Source organism: Topomyia yanbarensis, chromosome 2 (assembly GCF_030247195.1).
Source record: "Topomyia yanbarensis strain Yona2022 chromosome 2, ASM3024719v1, whole genome shotgun sequence".
In the NCBI taxonomy this organism is placed as follows: Eukaryota; Metazoa; Arthropoda; class Insecta; order Diptera; family Culicidae; genus Topomyia; species Topomyia yanbarensis.
The window spans coordinates 315,267,611-315,288,992 of NC_080671.1; the positions used below are offsets into that span (position 1 = coordinate 315,267,611).

Genomic DNA, 21,382 nt, shown 5'->3' on the forward strand with positions numbered 1-21,382 from the left:
CTCTTGACTGACTTGATTTCGATACCTCGAATCCAACACAGACTAAACGCATACTGGTACAAACAGTGCTCAGAAGTATACGAGGAGAAGGCCGCAGCATATAAGACGTACCTAGACGAGCCTAGCTGTCAACAGTACGCGACGTTAGAAACGCGAATGATGAGTTCAATGAAAGCCAAGAAACGTAGCTACTGGCGCCGGTTCATTGACTGACTAACGAGAGAAACATCGATGAGCACTTTTTGGAGCACGGCCCTGCGCTTATGAAATCGAAACAGTACTAACGAGAGAGTGGAATATTCAAACCGGTGGATATTGAATTTTTCCAAGAAGATTTTCTGGATTCCGCACAGTCTACAGCGTCGCGCCCCCTCACGATCACGCGAACGAAACACCTTTTCCGATGGTGGAGTTCTCACTTGCTCTCTTATCATGTAACAATAAAACCCCAGGACCAAGCAGAATCAAATTCAATTTGATGAAGAATATGCCAAGAGATGGCTTGTTGAATTTATTTAATAAGTTTCTTGAGGGTAATATTGTCCCTAATGACTGGAGACAAGTGAAGGTCATTGTCACCCAGAAACATGGTAAGCCAACCTACAACCACAATTCGTATCGGCCGATTGTAATGCTATCCTGTTTTCGGAAGTTGTTCGAGAAAATGATCCTATTCGACAGTTGGATCGAAGCAAATGGCTTACTGACAGATACACAGTTTGGTTTTCACAAAGGCAAAGGTTCGAACGATTGTCTTGCGTTGCTCTCAGCAGAAATGCAAATAGCCTAGATAGGCAGCAGCTTGCAGATGGTGGTATGGTCTCCATTAGCTGTCGATTTTCAAAGACCAAGGCAAGATAACTTGGTCAATTTGCTGGCGGAAGTCCTTTCCCTGAAAAATCGATTTTTGGCTCTCTCATATCGATTGCTCTTATGATGTGTTAGTAAATACAAATTTCGAGAGGCTTGTAGAACTCAATTCCCATACCCGATTTATGTCCTTGTACTTCGATTGCATGGCACAAAATATCAATTCTTCTTCGTATTATCCCAACCGTGTCAATCTCTCTCATGCCTTTGATTCAACTATATTCTTCAATGCATCAATGAAAGATGAGATTTGTGTAATCTCGGATCAAATACGGTGGCAAATGATCTCAAACATTTTTATGGTAAATTTCGAGAAGTCGACTGCAACTAGTTGTTTTACATCGACCGGTCAAGTCTCGCGGGCTCCACTAGATTCAGTATAGCGTTGGGATTATTGATACTTTATCCACCGATCATTACTTTATTGTTTCGGACAGTCTCAGCTCAATAAAGGTTCTCCGTTCGATGAAACTTAGAAACCACCCTCTCCATATTTTCTGGGAAAAATATGAGGGCTCCTGCGTGCTTTATCTCGTATTGGAATTATTTATTTATTTATTTATTTATCTGTAAGATCGTACAAGATTACCTTAGTTTGGGTCCCCTCGCATCCCAGGTCCGCAGAAGCGGACTTTTTAGCTAAGGCGAGTGCTTGAGAAGGTAACATCTACGAAAGCCCAATCTGTTTTAATGAATTTTTCAATATCTCTCGACTCCCACCCTGTGGTGGGATAGAGAGTGCTTAGAGCTGTACGCGGAAAAGTCCACTGCATATAAGGTCTTCCGGGAAGACGGGTTACCCGCTAGCTATCAACAGTACGCGTCGTTAGAAAAGAGAATGAAGAGTCTAATGAAAGCTAAAAAACGCAGTTATTGGCGCCGGTTCGTCGACGGGTTAACGAGAGAAACAGCGATGAGCACTCTTTGGGGTACGACTCGACGTATGCGTAACCGTAATAGTACCAACGAGAACGTGGAATATTCAAACCGTTGGATATTCGCTTTCGCCAAGAAGATCTGTCCGGACTCTGTCCCGGTACAGCAAACGTGCCGCGCCGCGTCCCCTCACGATACCGCGAACGAAACACCGTTTTTGATGGTGGAGTTCTCACATGCTCTCTTATCATGCAACAATAACGCCACAGGGTTAGACACAATCAAATTTAACTTGCTGAAGAATCTGACTGACATTGCAAAAAGGCGCTTGTTGACTTTATTTAACAAGTTTCTTGAGGGTAACATTGTCCCTCATGACTGGAGGCAAGTGAAGGTCATCGCCATCCAAAAACCAGGAAAACCAGCCTCCGACCACAACTCGTATTGGCCGATTGCAATGCTGTCCTGTATTCGGAAGTTGCTCGAGAAAATGATATTGTATCGCCTCGACAATTAGGTTGAAGCAAATGGCTTACTGTCAGATACACAATTTGGCTTCCGCAAAGGCAAAGGGACGAACGATTGCCTTGCGTTGCTTTCTACAGAAATCCAAATGGCCTAAAAAAGACCAGATGGCATCAGTCTTCTTGGATATTAAGGGGGCTTTTGACTCAGTTTCTATCAACATTCTGTCAGAGAAGGTGCACCAGCATGGTCTTTCACCAATTTTAAATAACTTTTTGCTAAACTTGTTGTCTGAAAAGCACATGCACTTTTCGCATGGCGATTTAACAACATCGCGATTTAGCTACATGGGTCTTTCCCAGGGATCATGTCTAAGTCCCCTGCTCTACAATTTTTACGTGAATGACATTGACGATTGTCTTGCCAATTCATGCACGCTAAGGCAACTTGCAGACGACGGGGTAGTCTCTGTTACAGGGCCCAAAGCTGCCGACTTGCGAGGACCATTACAAGATACTCCAATTTGTCTGCTTAGGTTCTTCAGCTGGATATCGAGTTCTCCACGGAGAAAGCTGAGTTGGTTGTTTTGTTCTGTGAAGCGTGAGCCGGCGCAACTCCAGCTTCTATTAATGGGTGTAACGATCAATCAGGTCTTCACATTTAAATATCTCGGGATCTGGTTCGACTCTAAAGATACCTGTGGATGTCACATTAGGTATCTGAAACAGAAATGCCAACAAAGGATCAATTTTCTCCGGACGCTCAGGATACCTGATCAGGTTATACCAAACAACGATATTGTCAGTGATGGAGTACGGGTGTTTCTGTCTCCGCTCCACTACGAACATACACTTCATCAAACTGGAGCGAATCCAGTATCGTTGCTTGCGTATTGCGTTGGGTTGCATGCACTCGACCCATACGATGAGTCTCGAAGTGCTGGCGGGCGTTATTCCGCCAAACAATCGATTTTGGGAACTCTCATATCGATTGCTCATCCGATGCGACATTCTGAACCCGTTGGTGATTGAAAACTTCGATAGGCTCGTCGAGCTTAATTCTCAAACCCGATTTAGAGCCTTGTACTTCGACTACATGGCACAGAGCATTAATCCTTCTTCATATACTCCCAACCGTGTTCGTTTCCTAGATACTTCTGATTCTACTGTATTCTTCGACACATCCATGAAGGAAGAGATTCGTGGAATCCCGGACCATATACGCCCGCAAGTGATCCCCAATATATTTTATAATAAATTCCGAGAAGTCGACTGTGACAAAATGTTCTACACTGACGGATCAAATCTCGATGGGTCCACTGGCTTCGGTATCTTCAACAATTCCAACACCGCTTCATTCATGCTCAATGATCCCGCTGCAGTTTACGTCGCAGAGTTAGCTGCAATTCAGTACACCCTTGGGATCATCGACACTCTGCCTACAGATCACTACTTCATCATTTCGGACAGCCTCAGCTCTATCGAGGCTCTTCGTGCGATGAAGCCCAAAAAGCAATTCCCATATTTCCTGGGGAAGATACGGGAGTCCTTGTGTATGTTATCTGAAAAATCTTATCAGATTACCTTTGTTTGGGTCCCCTCTCATTGCTCTATCCCGGGCAATAAAAAGGCCGACAAAGCAAAGGTGGGCGCATTAAATGGTGACATATACGAAAGACCAATCTGCTTCAATGAATTTTTTTAGTATTTGTCGTCAGAGGACACTCAACAGTTGGCAAACCTCGTGGAGCAATGGGGAGCTTGGACGATGGCTACATTCGATTATCCCAAAGGTATCAACGAAGCCTTGGTTCAGGGGGATGGATGTAGGTCGGGGTTTTATTCGTGTAATGTCTCGACTTATGTCCAACCACTACACCTTGGATGGGGCTTGCGGAGAGTAGTCTGTGCGCTTATGACGAGGGCTATCACGACATCGAACACATTGTCTGGGTATGCGCCGGGTATTTGGACGCCAGGTCTCAGTTAAAGGATTCCCTTCGGGTCCGAGGTAGACCATCCAATGTCCCAGTCCGAGATATGCTGGTAAATCGTGAATTTCCCTATATGTCCCTTATTCATACTTTCATAAAAACGATAAATATCTCAATTTAGCCCCTCTCTTTTTATTTCTCGTTTTTAGAAGTTTTCTCCTGCCTTGTGGAACCGATCAGCTCCAGACTGCCACTATGTAACCGCCGTCGCCCTTACCACTACGGAAACTGAAGCGAGAGCGACTCGAGGTCCGATGACTTTTGAAGGATTCCCCGCGGGTCCGAAAAATACCATCCGCCAATCCGACCTACTAGACTGAGGCGCTAATTTGTTTCGCTGATCTCCCGTTTGCCCGAAAGTTGCAAGTTTTGCTCTTCTCTCCCGGTCACCATCTACGCCATCTCTCCCCTGTCCTTGATACACCAAGCATAAGTCTCCGGTAAAAAAGTTTAAATTTGTATTCCGTATTCCTAGTTTTAAGATAATTGTAATTTTACCTCTTTGTTAAAATTATTGTCCCCCATCTGGTAAATAGAATTGTATCCCTAGTTTTAAAACACCTGTGAAATTTTTCATAAATATTTGTTCCCCCTTTTGTGTACCAAACTATATTGTTAGTTTTAAGATAACTGTAAATATTTCCTAAAAACTATTACTATTGAATTCCTTGTTTTAAAATTTTTCATAAAAAAAATCTTTTGCCCCCTCTCTTGTATATAGAATCGTATTACTAGTCTTAAGATAGCTGTAAAATTTTTCTCCTTTAAAAAAAATATTTCAACATTGTAACCTCCTAGTTTTAACATATCCAAAATGTAAAAACAAAAGAATTTGGCACCGCCAAGCTAACCCATTTGTGCCTATCAAATAAACGAAATGAATAAAAAAATATCTCTCGTAAAACGAAGACAGACATCTTGGAGCAATTGAGAGCTAGAACGGTGGCTACATTCTATTATCCCGAACTTTTAAAGGAAACCTTGGTTCAGAGGAATGAATGTGGGTCGGGATTTCATTCGTGTGATGGTGTGTTAGACGTTTATCTCTAACGTGTTGGGTTCACGAATAGCGATATTTGCACTTGTGGCGACGGTTATCACGATATTGATCATATTAACGAGGCAAGGGCCGAGTATTGTTCTGCAAGATCGCATTATTCGATTCCTTTCGGGCCCAAGGAACATCACACAATATTCCTATTCCAGATTTTCTGGGAAGCCGCGACATCCTCTTTATGTCCCTCTTATACACCATCTTAAAAACAGCCATATATAGAATTAACTGCCCCATTTATATTCTTGTCATTCTCAGAAGTGCCCTTTTCCGCCTGTACCGTACCTCAACGACGGTTTGATGGACCTTCAAGGTGACACGAAACATCTCTGTCGAATGAGTCAACAATCAACACATGCGCAACTCGGTGTGTTGCTGATCCGTATCTGAGTCGTACTTCGGAATCGTGTGCAGGAGCAATTACAGGACCACCCGGCGTCGCAGTACATGATGCTTTCTGATGAAGGTCGTGCGAGTATGTAACCCATGCTGTTGATCTCCAGATGCCTTAACACTGAAGCTGACATGTTTCTGTCACCTTTGTACACCCTCTCTCCCCTGTCTCTGATACCCAGACTAGGACCGAGTCGCTTATACACTGCTTGCACCTTGCAAAGAAACTCGCTGAACTGATTTTTTCCTTTAATTGCGTTATCATGCAGTGATCTATTATGGGCATTTCGTTTGATTGGGAAGAGGAGAGAGTGTCGCAAAAGCAGATGGGATCAATACACACAAGTGTTCGATATCGGCTTGTGTTCCTCAGAGCATCAGACGAGAAAAGCTAGACTAGGCGCCTTGCAAAGGCTACATATTAAAACAGGTAATGAGGTAAAAAACGAACTTCATCGGTGTAAAAATCGATGGTACGACCAAAAGGTGCTCGATGAAGCCGAGGAAAGCTTTGCCTGGAACAACACACGAAAGTTCTAAAAAACAATGAATTGTACTTTGAGAACGTAATCAAGGTTCTTAAGCTTGGTAATAACCGGCTGTACGAAGCAACCCACCACGTGTTCGGGATATTCTGGATTTAAAAAGACTACCGCGTAAAAGGTTCTCTCCCATGTTCTGTTTATCAATCTGAATCTTTGTCGGTAAATTTTATAGCCGGTTTCGCATAGTGTGATCAAGAACAGTTTAGATGTTTACCCTACGCTAAAGCTTGGATACATTTCGGGTTTAGTGAAATGAGCGGTGCGATACAAAGGATGGAAAAAGTCAAACGTAAGAATCTTAAGTGCAACCCTATTTGCGGAGGACCGGCACCGCGGTCTCTTAGTATCGGTAATATGAAGTTATTCGAATATTTTGCAGTAAAGGAGATGAGAAATATTCCAGAGTGAAATTTGGTGCTCGAAATTATTATTTTATCACTGATATTGTGTATGCTTAAAACCTATACTGATTGACAAAGCACATCTAATATTTCGCTTGCTTAGTAACAGCATCACACATTTTTGCAGTTAATTATTAAACGACACCAAGAATGATGCATCGTCCTGTTCCTTCCGCAATTCTGCATCGATCACAGAGCTAATGCAATCGTTTGACCAGAAATAATGTGGAACTATCTTACACTGCAGCGGTCCTAAGAGAAGTTGCACGTGAATAATTTCTGTTTGCATGCTAATATTACAAACAATTTTACTGATTGGCTGACCGCATCTTTTTATACTTGTTAACTAATTTTCAATGTTCTCACTTGTTGTTGATAGAAACACGTAGATTTATTTTTGATCACGGTTTTTTTAGTTTTGCATATATTACGCTAAAATCACAGTAATCGTGAATCGAGATATTTTAAGAAGAGCAACTAGCATAGAATTCCGTCGAGTTAGACCAGAGTAACAGAGATTTTAAAGTTTGACCTATTTCTCCGGACAAATTTTCGTTGCCTGTTTTACCCCCCTGATATTTGGCCAAAGTCCAGCCCACATATGCATAAACAAACGATGAAAGTTTAATCAAAATCAAAGCACACCAATATGACCTCTCCAACAAAGGGGTTGAAATTTGAAAACTGGCTTTTAATTATGTATTACGAAATAGTACAGAGTTTCTTTATTCTGCGAAAGAACAAAGTCATTAGAAGTTGTTCAAAAAATAATGCGGACTGTTACCTAATAGAGTTAGAAAAAGCTAAACACCCTGCACACATTTTCCGCGTACTAATTTAGTACAAACCTTTATTAAGCAGGACTAGACTGGATGCTGAGACTTGTTCAAAACATTATGGAACATTTGTTCATTTTATTGACAATTATACAAACCTTCGAAGCAAAGCTGTTCGCACCATCCTTTCTCACGCTTCATGATCACCGATGCATTTGCCGCCACCGCATGCAGCTTTCTCTTCCGTTATTGCCGCAAATAGTTTTGTGATGTGTCTACCGTCTACACGTCGTCTGTTAATTCACGCGCGTGCTATCGGCAATCAGCTGTTCATCTGCATTCAACGGCTCATCCGATAATGGCGCATGTTTCACTTTTGCTCTCTTCAAGTTTATCTATTTAGTTTCACATATAAATTTATGCTCTGCTGCCACAATATATTAAATCGTAAACTATTCATACACTTTCAAATACTTGCAAATTGTAATTGCATTTTTACACTATTTATTTCCAATGCCAGCTGCTTCGCTCGCTCGCGAACATTAAACTGTGCTGGTCTGTTTCCATCTGATTAACCTTGACCTATGCATGCACAAATTAGAGAAATGCATCAGTCCAACTGTCGCACTTGCATAACACTCCGAACGTCCAACCGATGGCACTGCAACGAATGATGCCAATGTACCTCCATCTCACTCAAAATTCGATCAAACACGTGCAGCCCAAATCGTGGAAAATCGATATCGTTCACCACCGACTGCGATGTGCTGTCCGAAGGGTTCAATGTTTAGTGTTCTGGCAATGTTACCGGTTCGGATGATAGTAGGTAAACAAATAACACAGAAAATGGATTGCATGTAGTGTGTATCGTGGCGAGCGGAGGGATGCAACGATACCGATAATAAGCAACTGGCGGAGTTATGCACTCGCAGGAAGGGGACGGCGTGGCAGGTTCGGAAAAATAAGCCTGTTTTGAAATATAAAGCAAAATACGCACCCTATGGGGATATTAATCGAATATACACATAGCTGGAAGCATTGGTGCAGAAAAAAATCGTCCTGTTTCAACGGGATTCGTGTTTTTCAGTCAGACATTCATATTACATCCTGTTGAATAGCCCAAAGAACAAAATTGAATTAATTGATTCCCATTTCTCGAGTTTGGATATTTCATGCATGGAAATGGAGCCTTATTAAACTATCTACGAATTATTTTTATTAAAAAACTCCAGTGATTTTCAAGGTTTTAGAATTCGACGTAAACGTGAAATTAATTTTATGGATCGAATAATCGGCTACGTCAGTTAATTGGGCCAATTGCTAAATTTACGATCCAACTATAGGACTTTCACAACAATCCTACTTTAGCTGTGAATCGTGGTTAGAACATATGAGGATAGGTATATGGGCCCAGCACCAAATAATAAAGCATACCATAGTTCTGTAAAGAATTGGAATGATATGTCTTCAGCGGGTTAAGCCCAAAATTGATTTGGTATGTGTGTCGCCAAGTGTTGAACTTGTGCTGTATGAGTCGTAAAATGCAAAAATACTATCAACTCGATTTTGGGTATTTCGAAACGCTATTTCAACAAACATATTCTCCTCCAAGGACCTCCAGCAACTACTTCACGGATCCCAGGTTGTGAATCACTGCTTTTTAACGTAAACAATGTGGATATTTTCGAAATGGAGTTGACGAGCAGTTGGCAAGAATCGATGTCGAAAGCCATTTCACAATTCTATATGGCGACTTCGGTTTACATAAATTCTTTATGATCTCAAAAATGCGTGTGTTTTCAGAATGGGATTGACGAGTAGATGTCTAAAGTCATTAAAAAAAGATGACGACATCCGATTAAGATAAATTCTCTTTAACCTGAATAATGTGGATGTTTCGATAATGGGATTGACGAGCAGATGACGAGAATCGATGTCGGAAGACATTTCGCGAAACACGATGGTGACTTCCGGTTGAGATAAATTACCTATAACAGTGATTCGTAGCCTAGGGTACGCGGACCCCTAGGGGGCCGCGAAGTCGCTGCTGGGGGTCCACGAAGAAAAATATATTTTTCGAGTGGGTATTGAAATTTCAAGTCTAGTATCCTGATAAACTGAAAATAATATATTGATAGCATAAGAAATCGATGTTTTCCGCAACAATGCAGGATGATTTCTAAGGGGTCCGTGGAACGAAAAAGGTTGAGAACCGCTGATCTATAACATCAACAAGTATTTTCGGAACGGGGTTGACGAGGAGATGAAGGAAATCGCTTTCGAACGCCAAGCGTGCTACTTGGGGTGTAGATAAACGAATTAACAATATGTGTATTTTCCGAGAGGGCTTACCGAGCAGATGACGGGAATCTACGTCTGAAGTCATATTACGATCCAAAATACCGACCTCCAGCTAAACTAAATTCTCCTTAGTCTCAACAATGTGGGTCTTTTCGGAACGAGATAATTATATATGTATTATAGGGATATAGTTGTGGTTGTGTGCTCAATCGGGAATAGCTATCTTGGTCTTCAAAATGGCGTCACTCACGGATTTTCGTTATCTACTCGTCAAGCCTACCCTTATGGATAGAATTATGAAGAATTTCATTCAACCGGAAATTGTCGTCTTAGAGATCAAACTAGCGTCAATCTACCATTTCCATCAGCTACTTGTCCAGCCGTTTCAAAAATACCCATATTGTTAGCGTTATTGAGAATATTGCTCAACGGGAAGTCGCCATCTTGGCCATCAAAATAACGCCAAACATCGGTTTTCATCACCAACTTGTCCACTCCATTGCAGGAATATCTAAATGCTAACTTCACTTTCTTTTTGGCCGATTTCACGTTTTTGGCATTTCCGACCACTGCACTATGGTCCCAAGGCTCTGGACGCAAACAATTTTGTCATCTTAAATACAGCTTTGGGACCATATGCACTGTGCGCTACCTGCTGATCCTTGGTGGATTCGGATTGATTTGTATTTGTTAAGCCAACCGACTAAACCTAAAACTCTTGTATCTCGCAATCCTCATCCATTCGGGGCAACCGTTAAGTACTACTTTAGTAGACATTGTGTTCTTGCTTATATTGTTTTGTGTTAATTGTCATGGTTTTATCCATGGCTACTTTTCCTTACTTGCTGTCCAACCTTCGCGATATATCTGACCTGCTCAGGTCTGCTGCAAATATCGTCACCTGTTGAGACATGAACCGATCCGGAGGATTGGACCATAAGGATTTACATCTGTTTACAACCACCTTCGCCGGGCTTCTTATCCTTCTTAGTGCTAGTCATTCCTATTTATCTGGTAGCTGGTGCTGAGAACTTTTTGTCGGCGGTATTTCACCCTATACCGTTGCCCATTTTCGCGATCTATTTCGCTGCCACTCCAACGGAATAATCATCGGCGGTAAAATTTCTCTAGACAATGATATCCCGATTTTCTCCAACTTCGTGTTTTTCCTCCTTAGCTGCCGTTGCTAACCCGCTGACCGACATCTGCTGTCTACTCACTACTGTTGTTAATATCTAAGCTGGTCGAAACGTGAGCTGATCCTTCAGAGAAGTTGTCCAACTTGACATCCCTTTCCAGCCACCCTCGCAATGTTTCATCCCTGGTTTCTTCATTGATTTGTTTCTAAAGTGACCGAACTCAAATGACATGTTATGTGTCAAAACGGTTTGCAGTATATTTTTTTCCTGGACAGGAAGTTATTAAATTTTTAAAAGTAATTCAAAACCCCTATGGGGAGGGTTTGAACCCCCAAACCCCCCTTGCGCACGGGCCTGTTCAGCTGTTACTTATTATGCTTGTAGTTCTCCAGTATGAACGTACAACATTTTGGTATCTATTTCACTTTCCAATGAAAAAATAGGATTTGTTCAAGTATTTTTAAAACGGAATCTTTTATTGTTCGAAAATGGGGTTACTTTAGTGGCTTATAACAAAAATAGCAATACTTTTCCACGGAAAATTCCTCTTGCATCTATACTTATTTATAATGATATTTAACCATGTCTTATATTCGAGCTATCACTTTGGGGTATTTGTGCTATACGAATTAATCTGACTATTGATAGCACAGACAAAAAATACGTATATTATTCGGCATATTTGTTGCATATGAACTATCACAATCTGTTACACTTAAAAAAGGCTGTGTAACACTGTGGTAAAAATGGGTTTATACTCATTATTGCCAGTAATACGAATATCTATCCCATCACTCGGGACTCCTCAGATATCGATTTGGGAGGCTTTGAATTGGTAAAAAACTAAAGTAGCACTTATCATTTGCACGATCTGGAAGGAGAGATATGCTAGATCTAACTCTTTGCTCTGACAGTATTACGCATCAGTTAGCTAACAATCTCACGCGTAACGAGCTCAAACACTCGTTATCCTATAAAACCTGATCACGGATTCATCCCGGGTTTCCGGTTTGTAGATATGGGATTGTGGAGCGTTTGTATGCGGATTATTTGTGAGATAGGAAAGAAAAAGTGTTTAATTATACCATCTTTCTACTACAAATAACTGGGATTTTAGGACAATTTACAAGGAGAAAGCGCACTGACTTGCATTTTCAGCACTAAGTGGCATTGAATAAATCAATTTATCATTGCAAGTGAAAATAAGACAGATAATTGTTTGTGTACAAGTTTGTCGAACACTGTACATCAATGCAACATCCTTAGGAGAAGTTATTAGACTTTTAAAGAAGTGATGTCTGAGTCAGTTTTGCATGCGACCTGCAAGATAGTGGGGTTTCTCCATGTAAATCGTCGAAAAATACTACAATATTACCATACCAGTGACTCTCGTGTGCCAGTAATTGTTCATATTTTAGCTGCAATTTTCGATCACTTCATTTTAGCTATATTAGATCGTAGTTAAGGTATTTGACTGATGAATGGGGAAACTATAGGATTAAGGCATTTTATTGCTCGTTTATCCACAATTTCCATAGAAAAATGTGCATTTCTTCAGACTACAAAGCAAAAATCGAAAACGTATTACCTACAATACTATTAAAACTCTTTCTCTCTCTGATCATGTCATGTTCCCCATCATACTTATGAGTACAGTCACATTAAACGTTCTTTTTTCAAAAAGCAGTGGCCCAAAATCGATCAGCGTTATGAACAATCGAACGAAAGCGGTCTCCGAGTAAACCAAACATAAAAAAAATGTCACAGTCCGATAAGCACAACTCCGACGCGATGCGTTTACCGGCTGCACCTTCCATCAATAATTATAATGCAACCGTCGGCGTCGACATGTGCGCAATACGCGCATGATCGGAACACACGCGATTCACTCTACCTTCAGACGTCCAGACCGAACGAGAAAATGGGCAGACCGTAAAACAGAACGGAAACAAATCGTCGTCGCACCTGGGTATAAATAGGTAATTTATATTTTATCTAGCGCTATTATAGTGACCGATCTAATTGCCTACCGCCAACGAACTGTTGTGCCACGCGCGGTTCGAGCATTATAGCATAGCTAAATTTGAATAGTTTACTGCGCCGTTCGTTCTCGGTGGACTCTAGGTGCACTCCAACAGAGCACTGAAAATGATGCATGGTGACCATACGTTGTAGATAACTGTCTGGTTATTTATGGAATTTTGGTGGTCTCTTTCTAGCGTAGATCGTGATGCGATCTTGAAAAGGGAGTTTTCGATTAGTATTGCAGATGCTAGCAACACTTACAAATGCAAACTAGTCAAAATTAATGTTTTATCAAGTAACCTGGTGGTGGCCGCACGCATTGTACATTTACTACTAACGTAACATTTAGCATGGAATACAACGACCAAATACAACAAACAAACCGAGTTTGATTGCTGATTATGTAGTTGTTTTGGTTAGTCTTCGAGTACACGATCACTCGAAAAAGAAAAGATATTTTGTTTGTTTTTTTAACCTCTGAGTAGTCGGCTACCGAAAGTATCCTAGGTTTCCTAAACAAAGGCAATTTGAACTCAACAGAGCGGGCGTGAGAGTATTGTCTAGAAAAGCTAATCTTATCTGCGCAATGAAACGGGTTACTATTTATTGCAACAGTATTTAGACTTATTTCGCTATTTCTGCTCTACGATAGATTCATTGGGTTGAAAACTACCGAGTGATAACACGTTAGGCAGACAAATAGTTATGTACGTTACGTTCAGTAAAATCCAAATATCTTCTAGCGCACTGATATGAAATATTATTACGATAAAACGTAAATGAATGTACTTCTGGCCTTCTGAACATATGGCTTTAGTGCGACTGATGGTTCTGACGTTATTTACAAGCTTGCAGAACTTTTTCTTAACGATTCCCTTTTTTTAAAGAAAAGTGAAAGTCAAGACTTTCAACAAGATAAAGCAATTCAAAAAATATATTTTAGGGAAACTTAAAGCCAACTACTAACCAATGAAAATAATCACTTGTTTGTTTGAACCCGATGTACATTGTGAAAGTTATAATTTTTTTGTAAAATGGGATTTTTTTTGTTTTTTTCGGGGTCAACTTATTGAATCGTTTCAACCCCAAATTTTTCTAGGATTTGTTTCATAAAAGGTGAGCTCTGTTGAACAAATAAAATGAACAATTTTGAGAGAATTTGATCCGGGGTGAAATATTTGCCCTCATTTATCCAAATGATTCAAGACTTTGGATAACAAAATTTTCGTACTCAGTAAAATGATGTTATTAAAAAATTGGTGCTAAATAATTACCATTATATTTACATGTGTCATACACATTCGTATATGTCCCTATTTTGTCATGTATTGTTCTACTAACAATATATTTTACGTTAATAAAACATCTAGAAGTTTGTAATTTGAAATTATAGCGGGTGTTCAATAAAAAAATTAGAATGGCTTCAATACCTTTCTGTAATTAGAGTAAAGAGCGTATTTTTTTCTCTCCAAGAGAATTGCTCTCTGGACTCCCTAGAAATGGGTGGCATGTTTCTTTTCGCTCGGGTGCTGTCAGTTCAATCGAAGATGGCGTCGAAATAGCAAGCACTCCGCGAGCGTGTTGTACGGTTTTACTAAACGCATGGTCATCGTGGAAAAAGGTAGACCACTATGAAAACGTGCCCGTGATTAAAGTTTACCGGATCCTGGCATTCCTGAGTGTGGAGCAAAAGGCCGATAGCGGCCGTCCGGCGAAGAAAATGACGAAGAAAAAGAAAGCGTTAAAAAAGTTTTCCGACAAGGACGGAACGAGTTAGCGTGACACCGGCCGAAAATATCACTGCTCCCATACTTTGATTCACCGAACTTTCAACATGGAGGACATCATCTGTCGGAAGAACCGAGTGCACGGTCGAGCATGAAATCGAGCGATCGTGAAATCGCAGTGCCGGTAGATGACGAAGAAATACCGCGGGACGTCGTTTCGTGCTGGACGACGAGAGTTACTTTCCGCTCTCGAAGACCCACATTCCAGGAAATGACAGTTACTGTTCCAGCGACAAGTCGGCCACACCCCCAAAGTAAGATATAAGTTTAAAAAAAAGTTGTGCTGTACATCGCCAAATCGGACAGAGGGATTTCAAATCCGTGGTTCAGCCGAGTGGTCTGGCCATCCATCAATAAGTGCACCAGTGTCTTCCCAATACGCCAAGAAGACGCTGGAATATCTTGAGCAGAAAATGATACCGTACGTGCCGAAAGAAAGGAACTAAAAAGGAAAATAATTGGCGGGCCAAGGATACGAAGCAGTTGACCACCAGCATCCGGAATTGCATCCGGAAAAATAATTTTTTAAATTGCTTCATCTTGCCTAAAATTTTGACCAAGCGCTAATTGTTCTTTAAAATACAAAGAAAAATATAAGAAAAAGTTCAACAAACTCGAAAAAAAACGTCAAAACTATTAGACACACTAAAGCATAATGCTCTGACCACCAAAAGTATATTCATTTACCTTTAATTTAACATAATAATATTTTAATTTAACATAATAATATTTCGATGCGCTATAACGCTATATATTAGGATTTTACTAAACGTACTTTTTTTTGAAAGACGAAATTAATTTTTTCACTCTAACTCGAAAACTGTAATCATTTTCGGATTTAGCACACGACTTTACATTAAAAATGGCCATCAGCATATTGAGTTCAGAAATTCTGTAAACTAACCTGATAAAAAATAAATAAAAAACACAAATACATCATAAATACAGACGTGGCGAATTTTCAGTACGTGTTAATTCGTGATTTTCGATAATAGTTAAATTAAAGTCTTATATCTCCGATCGACTATTCATTTTTACGATATTGTTTTCACGACTAGATCCGTTTCGCGTTTTGCTACAATCGACCAAAGGCTGATAGCATCCACCCGACGCCAGTCTGAGGACCAAATGTCATCAATAGACTTAGCCTCGCGGGGAGGCAGGAGATAAGAGACTTTTGAGAATGTTATATCACCGTTTGACAAGCCCAAAAGCTCATCTGTTGAAATCTTTTCACAACTCGATAGATGCGAAAAATTGTAACGTTTTTTATATAGTAGTATTTCCAAGATAAAATACTGTCTTCCCAAATGAACATCGTACACAATGTTCGCTCTTTCGTACCAAAACACATGCACATGTTCGCCTGCACAACCGAAACCCCATGTACGTACACGATGTGCGTACACATAGGTTCGTGGTATTAGTTTTCTCTTGACACATTCTTTCGTGACGTTACAACGACGAAAGAATGTGTCAATCTTTTGTGAAATTTTGTCTACTTTCCGAATCTGTAATAAGTTTTGACGTGGGCGTTCATTTGATAAAGTTATAACATATTTGTTGAATGAAGATTCGTCAAATCGTTGTAAACGCCACGAAAGAATGTATCTCTTTCTCACTCTCACCATCACTAGCGTTGACTCTTTTTGCCGTGCGCGTTCGCTTAGGTTCGATGTTCAAGGCGAACCTGTACATCGAAGCGGTTTGAGATTGAATGCATACACGAAATTTTGTACACAGGTACAAACTTATCGATGTTGTTGGGAAGTCTGGTAAAATATAATAATATTTTAGTGTATTGACCGCAAATCCAAAGAGAAAGTATTCAACATTTCAACCAATTTCGCAATGTTACTTCACAAAAATAGTTTTATCTCACTCACCATTGAAATAGGAAGCAGATATTAGTAATTAGGAAGCAGATATTATGCCAATGTTTATATAACATATGTAGTAACAAACACTGTAATCATTGAAGTCGATCTACATTAAAATGACTTCTCGAACACAGAGAAGCTCGTTTGTAAAAAAAAGTTCTCTAAATTTAAATACTAAACAATAGGAGCATACACATAACTATGTAATTGAATTCAACGAACACAATACAAATACATCATAAACTAAAAATTTATTTTCTGATATTATTCATAAAGGTTGAGAAAATATAGTTTCCTAGATCGACGTACAAATGAGTAGTAGTCCATGTTATATAAAACCTTTCTATATGAGAAAGGCAAAAATAGATATTTATTTTTCTAAAATAAAAACCCTTAGGAAGAACAATTCAAAACGTGTCTCATTTAAAAGAGAAGCAAATTTCCGAATAGTAAGTACACCAGTGATATTGATTTGTATGTGGTAATATTGTTCTACCATACACAAAAAATATACCGAGTAAAAATATTATTCAAATTTAAAATGCGAATTAATGCGAAATTGGTAAAATGTCGGTCATTGGTGTCTTCGGAGGTATTTATTAACGTAACAAGTCCCTCTTTCTGATACTGAATGTCCAAAGACTCATCCTTCCAAAAGTGAGATATCTTCTGAGAGCTATTCCTTGAAACGCAGTCTTCAAAAATAACCATCAAAGTGTTGAAAAAAAAAATTCTACTAGACCCCCCGATAGAACATTTCAAATTTAGTCTTAGATGAAAGAGGAGTATCTAAGCTTTCAATTAGTGAGTGTTTCAACGATACTGATTTTTTTTGTATAAATATTGTTCTACCAGAGACACGATGTTCAGTTCACGCCGTACTGTTGGACCTCAAACAATGTTCCTAAATCTGTGAATAAAATCACAATTCGACGGTTGGTTTGAGAATAATTCATAAAATAAACAATTTCCTGGCCAAAAACGACTTGGTAATGATTTAGAGGAAACCGGGTCTGAAGTTCATGAAGAAAAAAATGAAGATGATAATCGCTATGCAGGCACTACGGAAATGACCACCATTTCATATTGTGACAAATGTCAAAGAAAACCTAGATGCCAAATTTCACATCATTTGGACAATTTTAGACCCCGAACACTTCGCTTGAAGTTTTTGACATTGTTGCTATGGAAAAATATGAGGAAAAATTTATTAAATATACTTTACTAGTACAACTACTAGAAAAATCACAGTTTATACATTTTTAAAAGAAAAAAGATTATAGCATTTCAATGGTAATATTTTCGTTTCAAGAAAAATACGGAAATTTGGGCTTTTGGGACATCTTCTATTCTTTATAGCTATTCTCCTCTAGGCTGCAAATCATACATTTTTTTCCAATGCAAAAAAACGCAAAAATCGAGCGGATCTTTTACGACCATTTAATAAACATTGATTAAAGAATAATAGAGACATATTCGCGTGAAAAATGATAAAATTTGATATGAATGACAAAATGCACTAGAACCCCAACTTCTCGTATTCTGACAAAGATCGCAAAGGTACCGTTCGATTTCTGAGATTTTTTCACATTAGGCAAACTGCAAAAATGTATGTTTTACAGCATAGAGCAGAATGATTATTAAGAACGTGGATTTTTTTGGATAAAATACCCCAAAACACCAACTTTTCCTTTGAGATTTCAAAAATGAATGCACAAAGGCCGTGCATTCATTCGATTACAGTGCAGTCTCTTTCCGTTCATCCTTATAGCTTGCGAATTGTTTCGTTCGGAAATCTCAATCCGCAGATATGGATTGATCCTATACAAAACAACACCCTGAAGAAAATGGTTCGAACTATCGGAATAAATATTTAAATTCTTGGAGAAGCGATTGGCTAAGAAGCGGGCATAGCGCAGTTGGTAAATCGATTGCCTTGGGTTCGATTCCCAACACCGCACATAGGGTTTAGAGATTTTTCGAAATGAGATTTCTCTAACCAGAAAAAGGTAGCGAATGACCCTAAGGTTACAACCTTTCTAATCCAAAATAAAAAAATAAAGTAAGTAAAAAAAGCGTCCCTGGATAGATAAACTGCTTTTGACGCATTCATGTAATACAAGTTGTAATTTTTTGCAAATAAATATGCTTTTAGTGAAATTGATCATGAAATATCATTTGTAGGAAATAAAAAACGTCCTGCGAATTGTGAAATTCGTAGCGAAAACTCCAATTGAATGCCTCAATTATTATCCATTACCATTTGAGCCATTGCATTAAAAAAGATGGTAGATGCTGATGTAACCAACGGCTTCAAGTTATTAGAGTGATAATAGAAACAGGGCGGAAAATGGGTATATTACATTAGGTAAGATCATGTGTGTTCTAATTTTTCACTAGAAGTTTTGAATTCGAAAACACAGTTGCTCTCGGTGATGCCGCAAGTATACTATGAATATGAACTATATGAAAAAGGTATTGCCTCACTACTAGAAGGATTATATAATGATTTGTGTATTCATATACCAACAAACATCAAACTCACGGTTAATCGAAATGCCTAGTGCAAGGGTCTAACACCTTTATTTTTGTTGTAACATATTTATTTTTACGAAAAAAAGTTCTTTCATTATTGAGGTTTTCGGAATCGAATTCTTTAAATCACGGGTTTTCATATCCCGATATTCAAAATCGGTTTAGTTTAGCCTCTAAATTACCAATAAATTCGATACTCTTTCGTAACGGTCTCATTTTTCGCTATTGAAAATTTATAATTGAGGAATAAAAATATGAAATGTTTGATTTCACCGCCGTTCCATTTAGACAACCTGTAGCTTGTTAGATAAGTATTTTTATTGGTATTCATATGCGCACAGCATGACAAAATTGCTTTAGTGGAGAGTTATATGCATAAAACATGTTGTGTATTGACAAAATCACACGCATCTCAAAAAGTAAACAATATTTCCAAAAACAAAAACAATTTAACACATTTTTTTGCTTCTTAAGAAGTTTCTCTAATAAAGTTTTCTTATGTAAACATAATTCCATTTTTTTTACTTTTTAGCGACATTCAATTAGCTAGAGACTACAGGGTAGGAAAAGTTATGAAAATTCAGAGTCATGGTACTAAAGTGAGAGCAAGGATGTGAACTATACAGATCGGAAAACTAGAAGTGACAGGGTCATTAGAAACAGGCTTAATATCCTATAGGCTAGTCATTTGTCTTCTGTTGGTGGGAGTCGAGCTTAGGTAGCATAACCACGAATCACTCAAGTCCACCAACATGCCTTCTGGTAAAGACAGACTTGTTCCTCTTTACCATGAGAACCGACAAAAGAAAAGCCACGATGATCTTACACCACTGAAAACTTGTCGATGCTTAGCATCAATGAAATTGCTGCTGTTCATCTCTGTTTTCCGTTCGAATGCCGTGATAGATTTTTATTAGATTATTGTCATTTCGCTTACAGCCGTAGCGAGTTTGGTACACAACCACATCCTGTGTCTACAGCGACTACCCACCGCTGCCGATGGATTCTCATCAGTTCCTTTTCTTTTTTTCCTTTTTTATTTCGACTAATACGTCGTCACATTTTCTTTTTTATTTTTAACGTCATTTTCTATTTCGATTAATATGTGACCACATATCAGTCGAAATAATAAATAGAAAAGAAAAAGGATCTGTAGTCACTCGGAAACAGTTTTCAAAGTTTGAGCGAATCCTATAAAATTCTTTTGTAAGAAATGTAGAAAGATTTGCTTTTGCTTCAATCAAAATCTTCATGTACGAAGCTTATAGACGTGTTTCCAAATTTATCACACAAACCAAATTACTGCGATAGCTTTCTTCGTGAAAATGTTTAAAATAAGTAGAACTAAAAGAGTATGGCAATGAGTAACAGCTCCATCTATGTCGATTACCAATTAAAATTATGGAAGGAAACCCATTATTGACCCTTTATGTAACAAATAACACCTGCTCAATGTCGCCACGAGTACCTACATGTTAATCACCTAAGGAATCACGTAGATTCTGTCCTTTCGTTAGCTAAAAACAGTCCCGTTCGAAGTTCATTTCCATTCTTACCCATACTGTAGCTTCTCGTGACTCACTGAACGTGTTTGTTGCGAATAATAAAATAAAGGCCTAATAATAATCGCTTCGGTAACTATGGGCACCAAAGTCTAAGGTGGACCAAACAAATCATGCAGAACAGGCGAAAACGTTAAAGAATGAAATAAACGACAGGGGAGAGTGCAATTGTTCGTACAAACACTATTAACATTAATAAAATATTGCTGATTATGACAATCACGAAGATTTCGATAAACAATTAGTCATTTTTTTCAAATATTTCTTTGAGAATAAAAATATTCATGATCATGATATTCTCGTTAGTTTTTTTTTTGCACAGCTTTTTCAGTCTACTTATTTGACTCGGCCCTTAATTGGTGGTTTGTACAATGAATTATTTTTCCTTAAACGGAACTTTTAAATAGACTATCAAAAATCTTGGAAAATATAACAATTGATAAACTTAACAATACAGTAACGTGTGTTATAGTCGATCTGTAGAATACCCCGAATTATTAGAAAATTTTCACGTGTGTTACTAGCTAGATTCGTTTAGCATCCATAAAAGCAACAGATAGGAGACCGACTGTGAGGCGAGATACGATTCAGTCACTCGAAGTATCACATTTTGGACAAATATCACCGATTCCTAATGTGGTCTGCTATAAAAAAAACTTGCGGTCATCAGTGTTTAAGTACGACATCCAATATTTGGTCTTCGATGATTTGCATAACGATTTCTCTAATTTAACACATTTGCATGAACAATATTTCAAAACGATCACGATCTGCACTAAA

At 38.8% G+C, this 21,382-nt stretch overlaps 1 protein-coding gene across 9 annotated transcripts in view; it reads right to left on the bottom strand.

Moving 5' to 3' along the window:
• Positions 1–21,382, bottom strand: part of LOC131683643 (protein bride of sevenless) — a 43,283-nt gene that overhangs the window by 21,726 nt on the left and 175 nt on the right. For 2 of the 9 annotated variants that reach the window (XM_058965778.1, XM_058965782.1), the window contains exon 2: positions 7,532–7,955. The exons of 1 other annotated variant lie outside the window; for it this stretch is intronic. In XM_058965778.1, the coding sequence (XP_058821761.1) occupies positions 7,532–7,574 (43 nt within the window). In that variant the 5' untranslated portion in view covers positions 7,575–7,955. Of the gene's footprint in view, positions 1–7,531; positions 8,035–8,370; positions 8,460–12,193; positions 12,213–21,090; positions 21,113–21,209; positions 21,334–21,382 lie in introns of those variants that run through there. 6 more of the 9 variants (XM_058965780.1, XM_058965781.1, XM_058965784.1 and 3 more) reach the window with 6 other exon arrangements.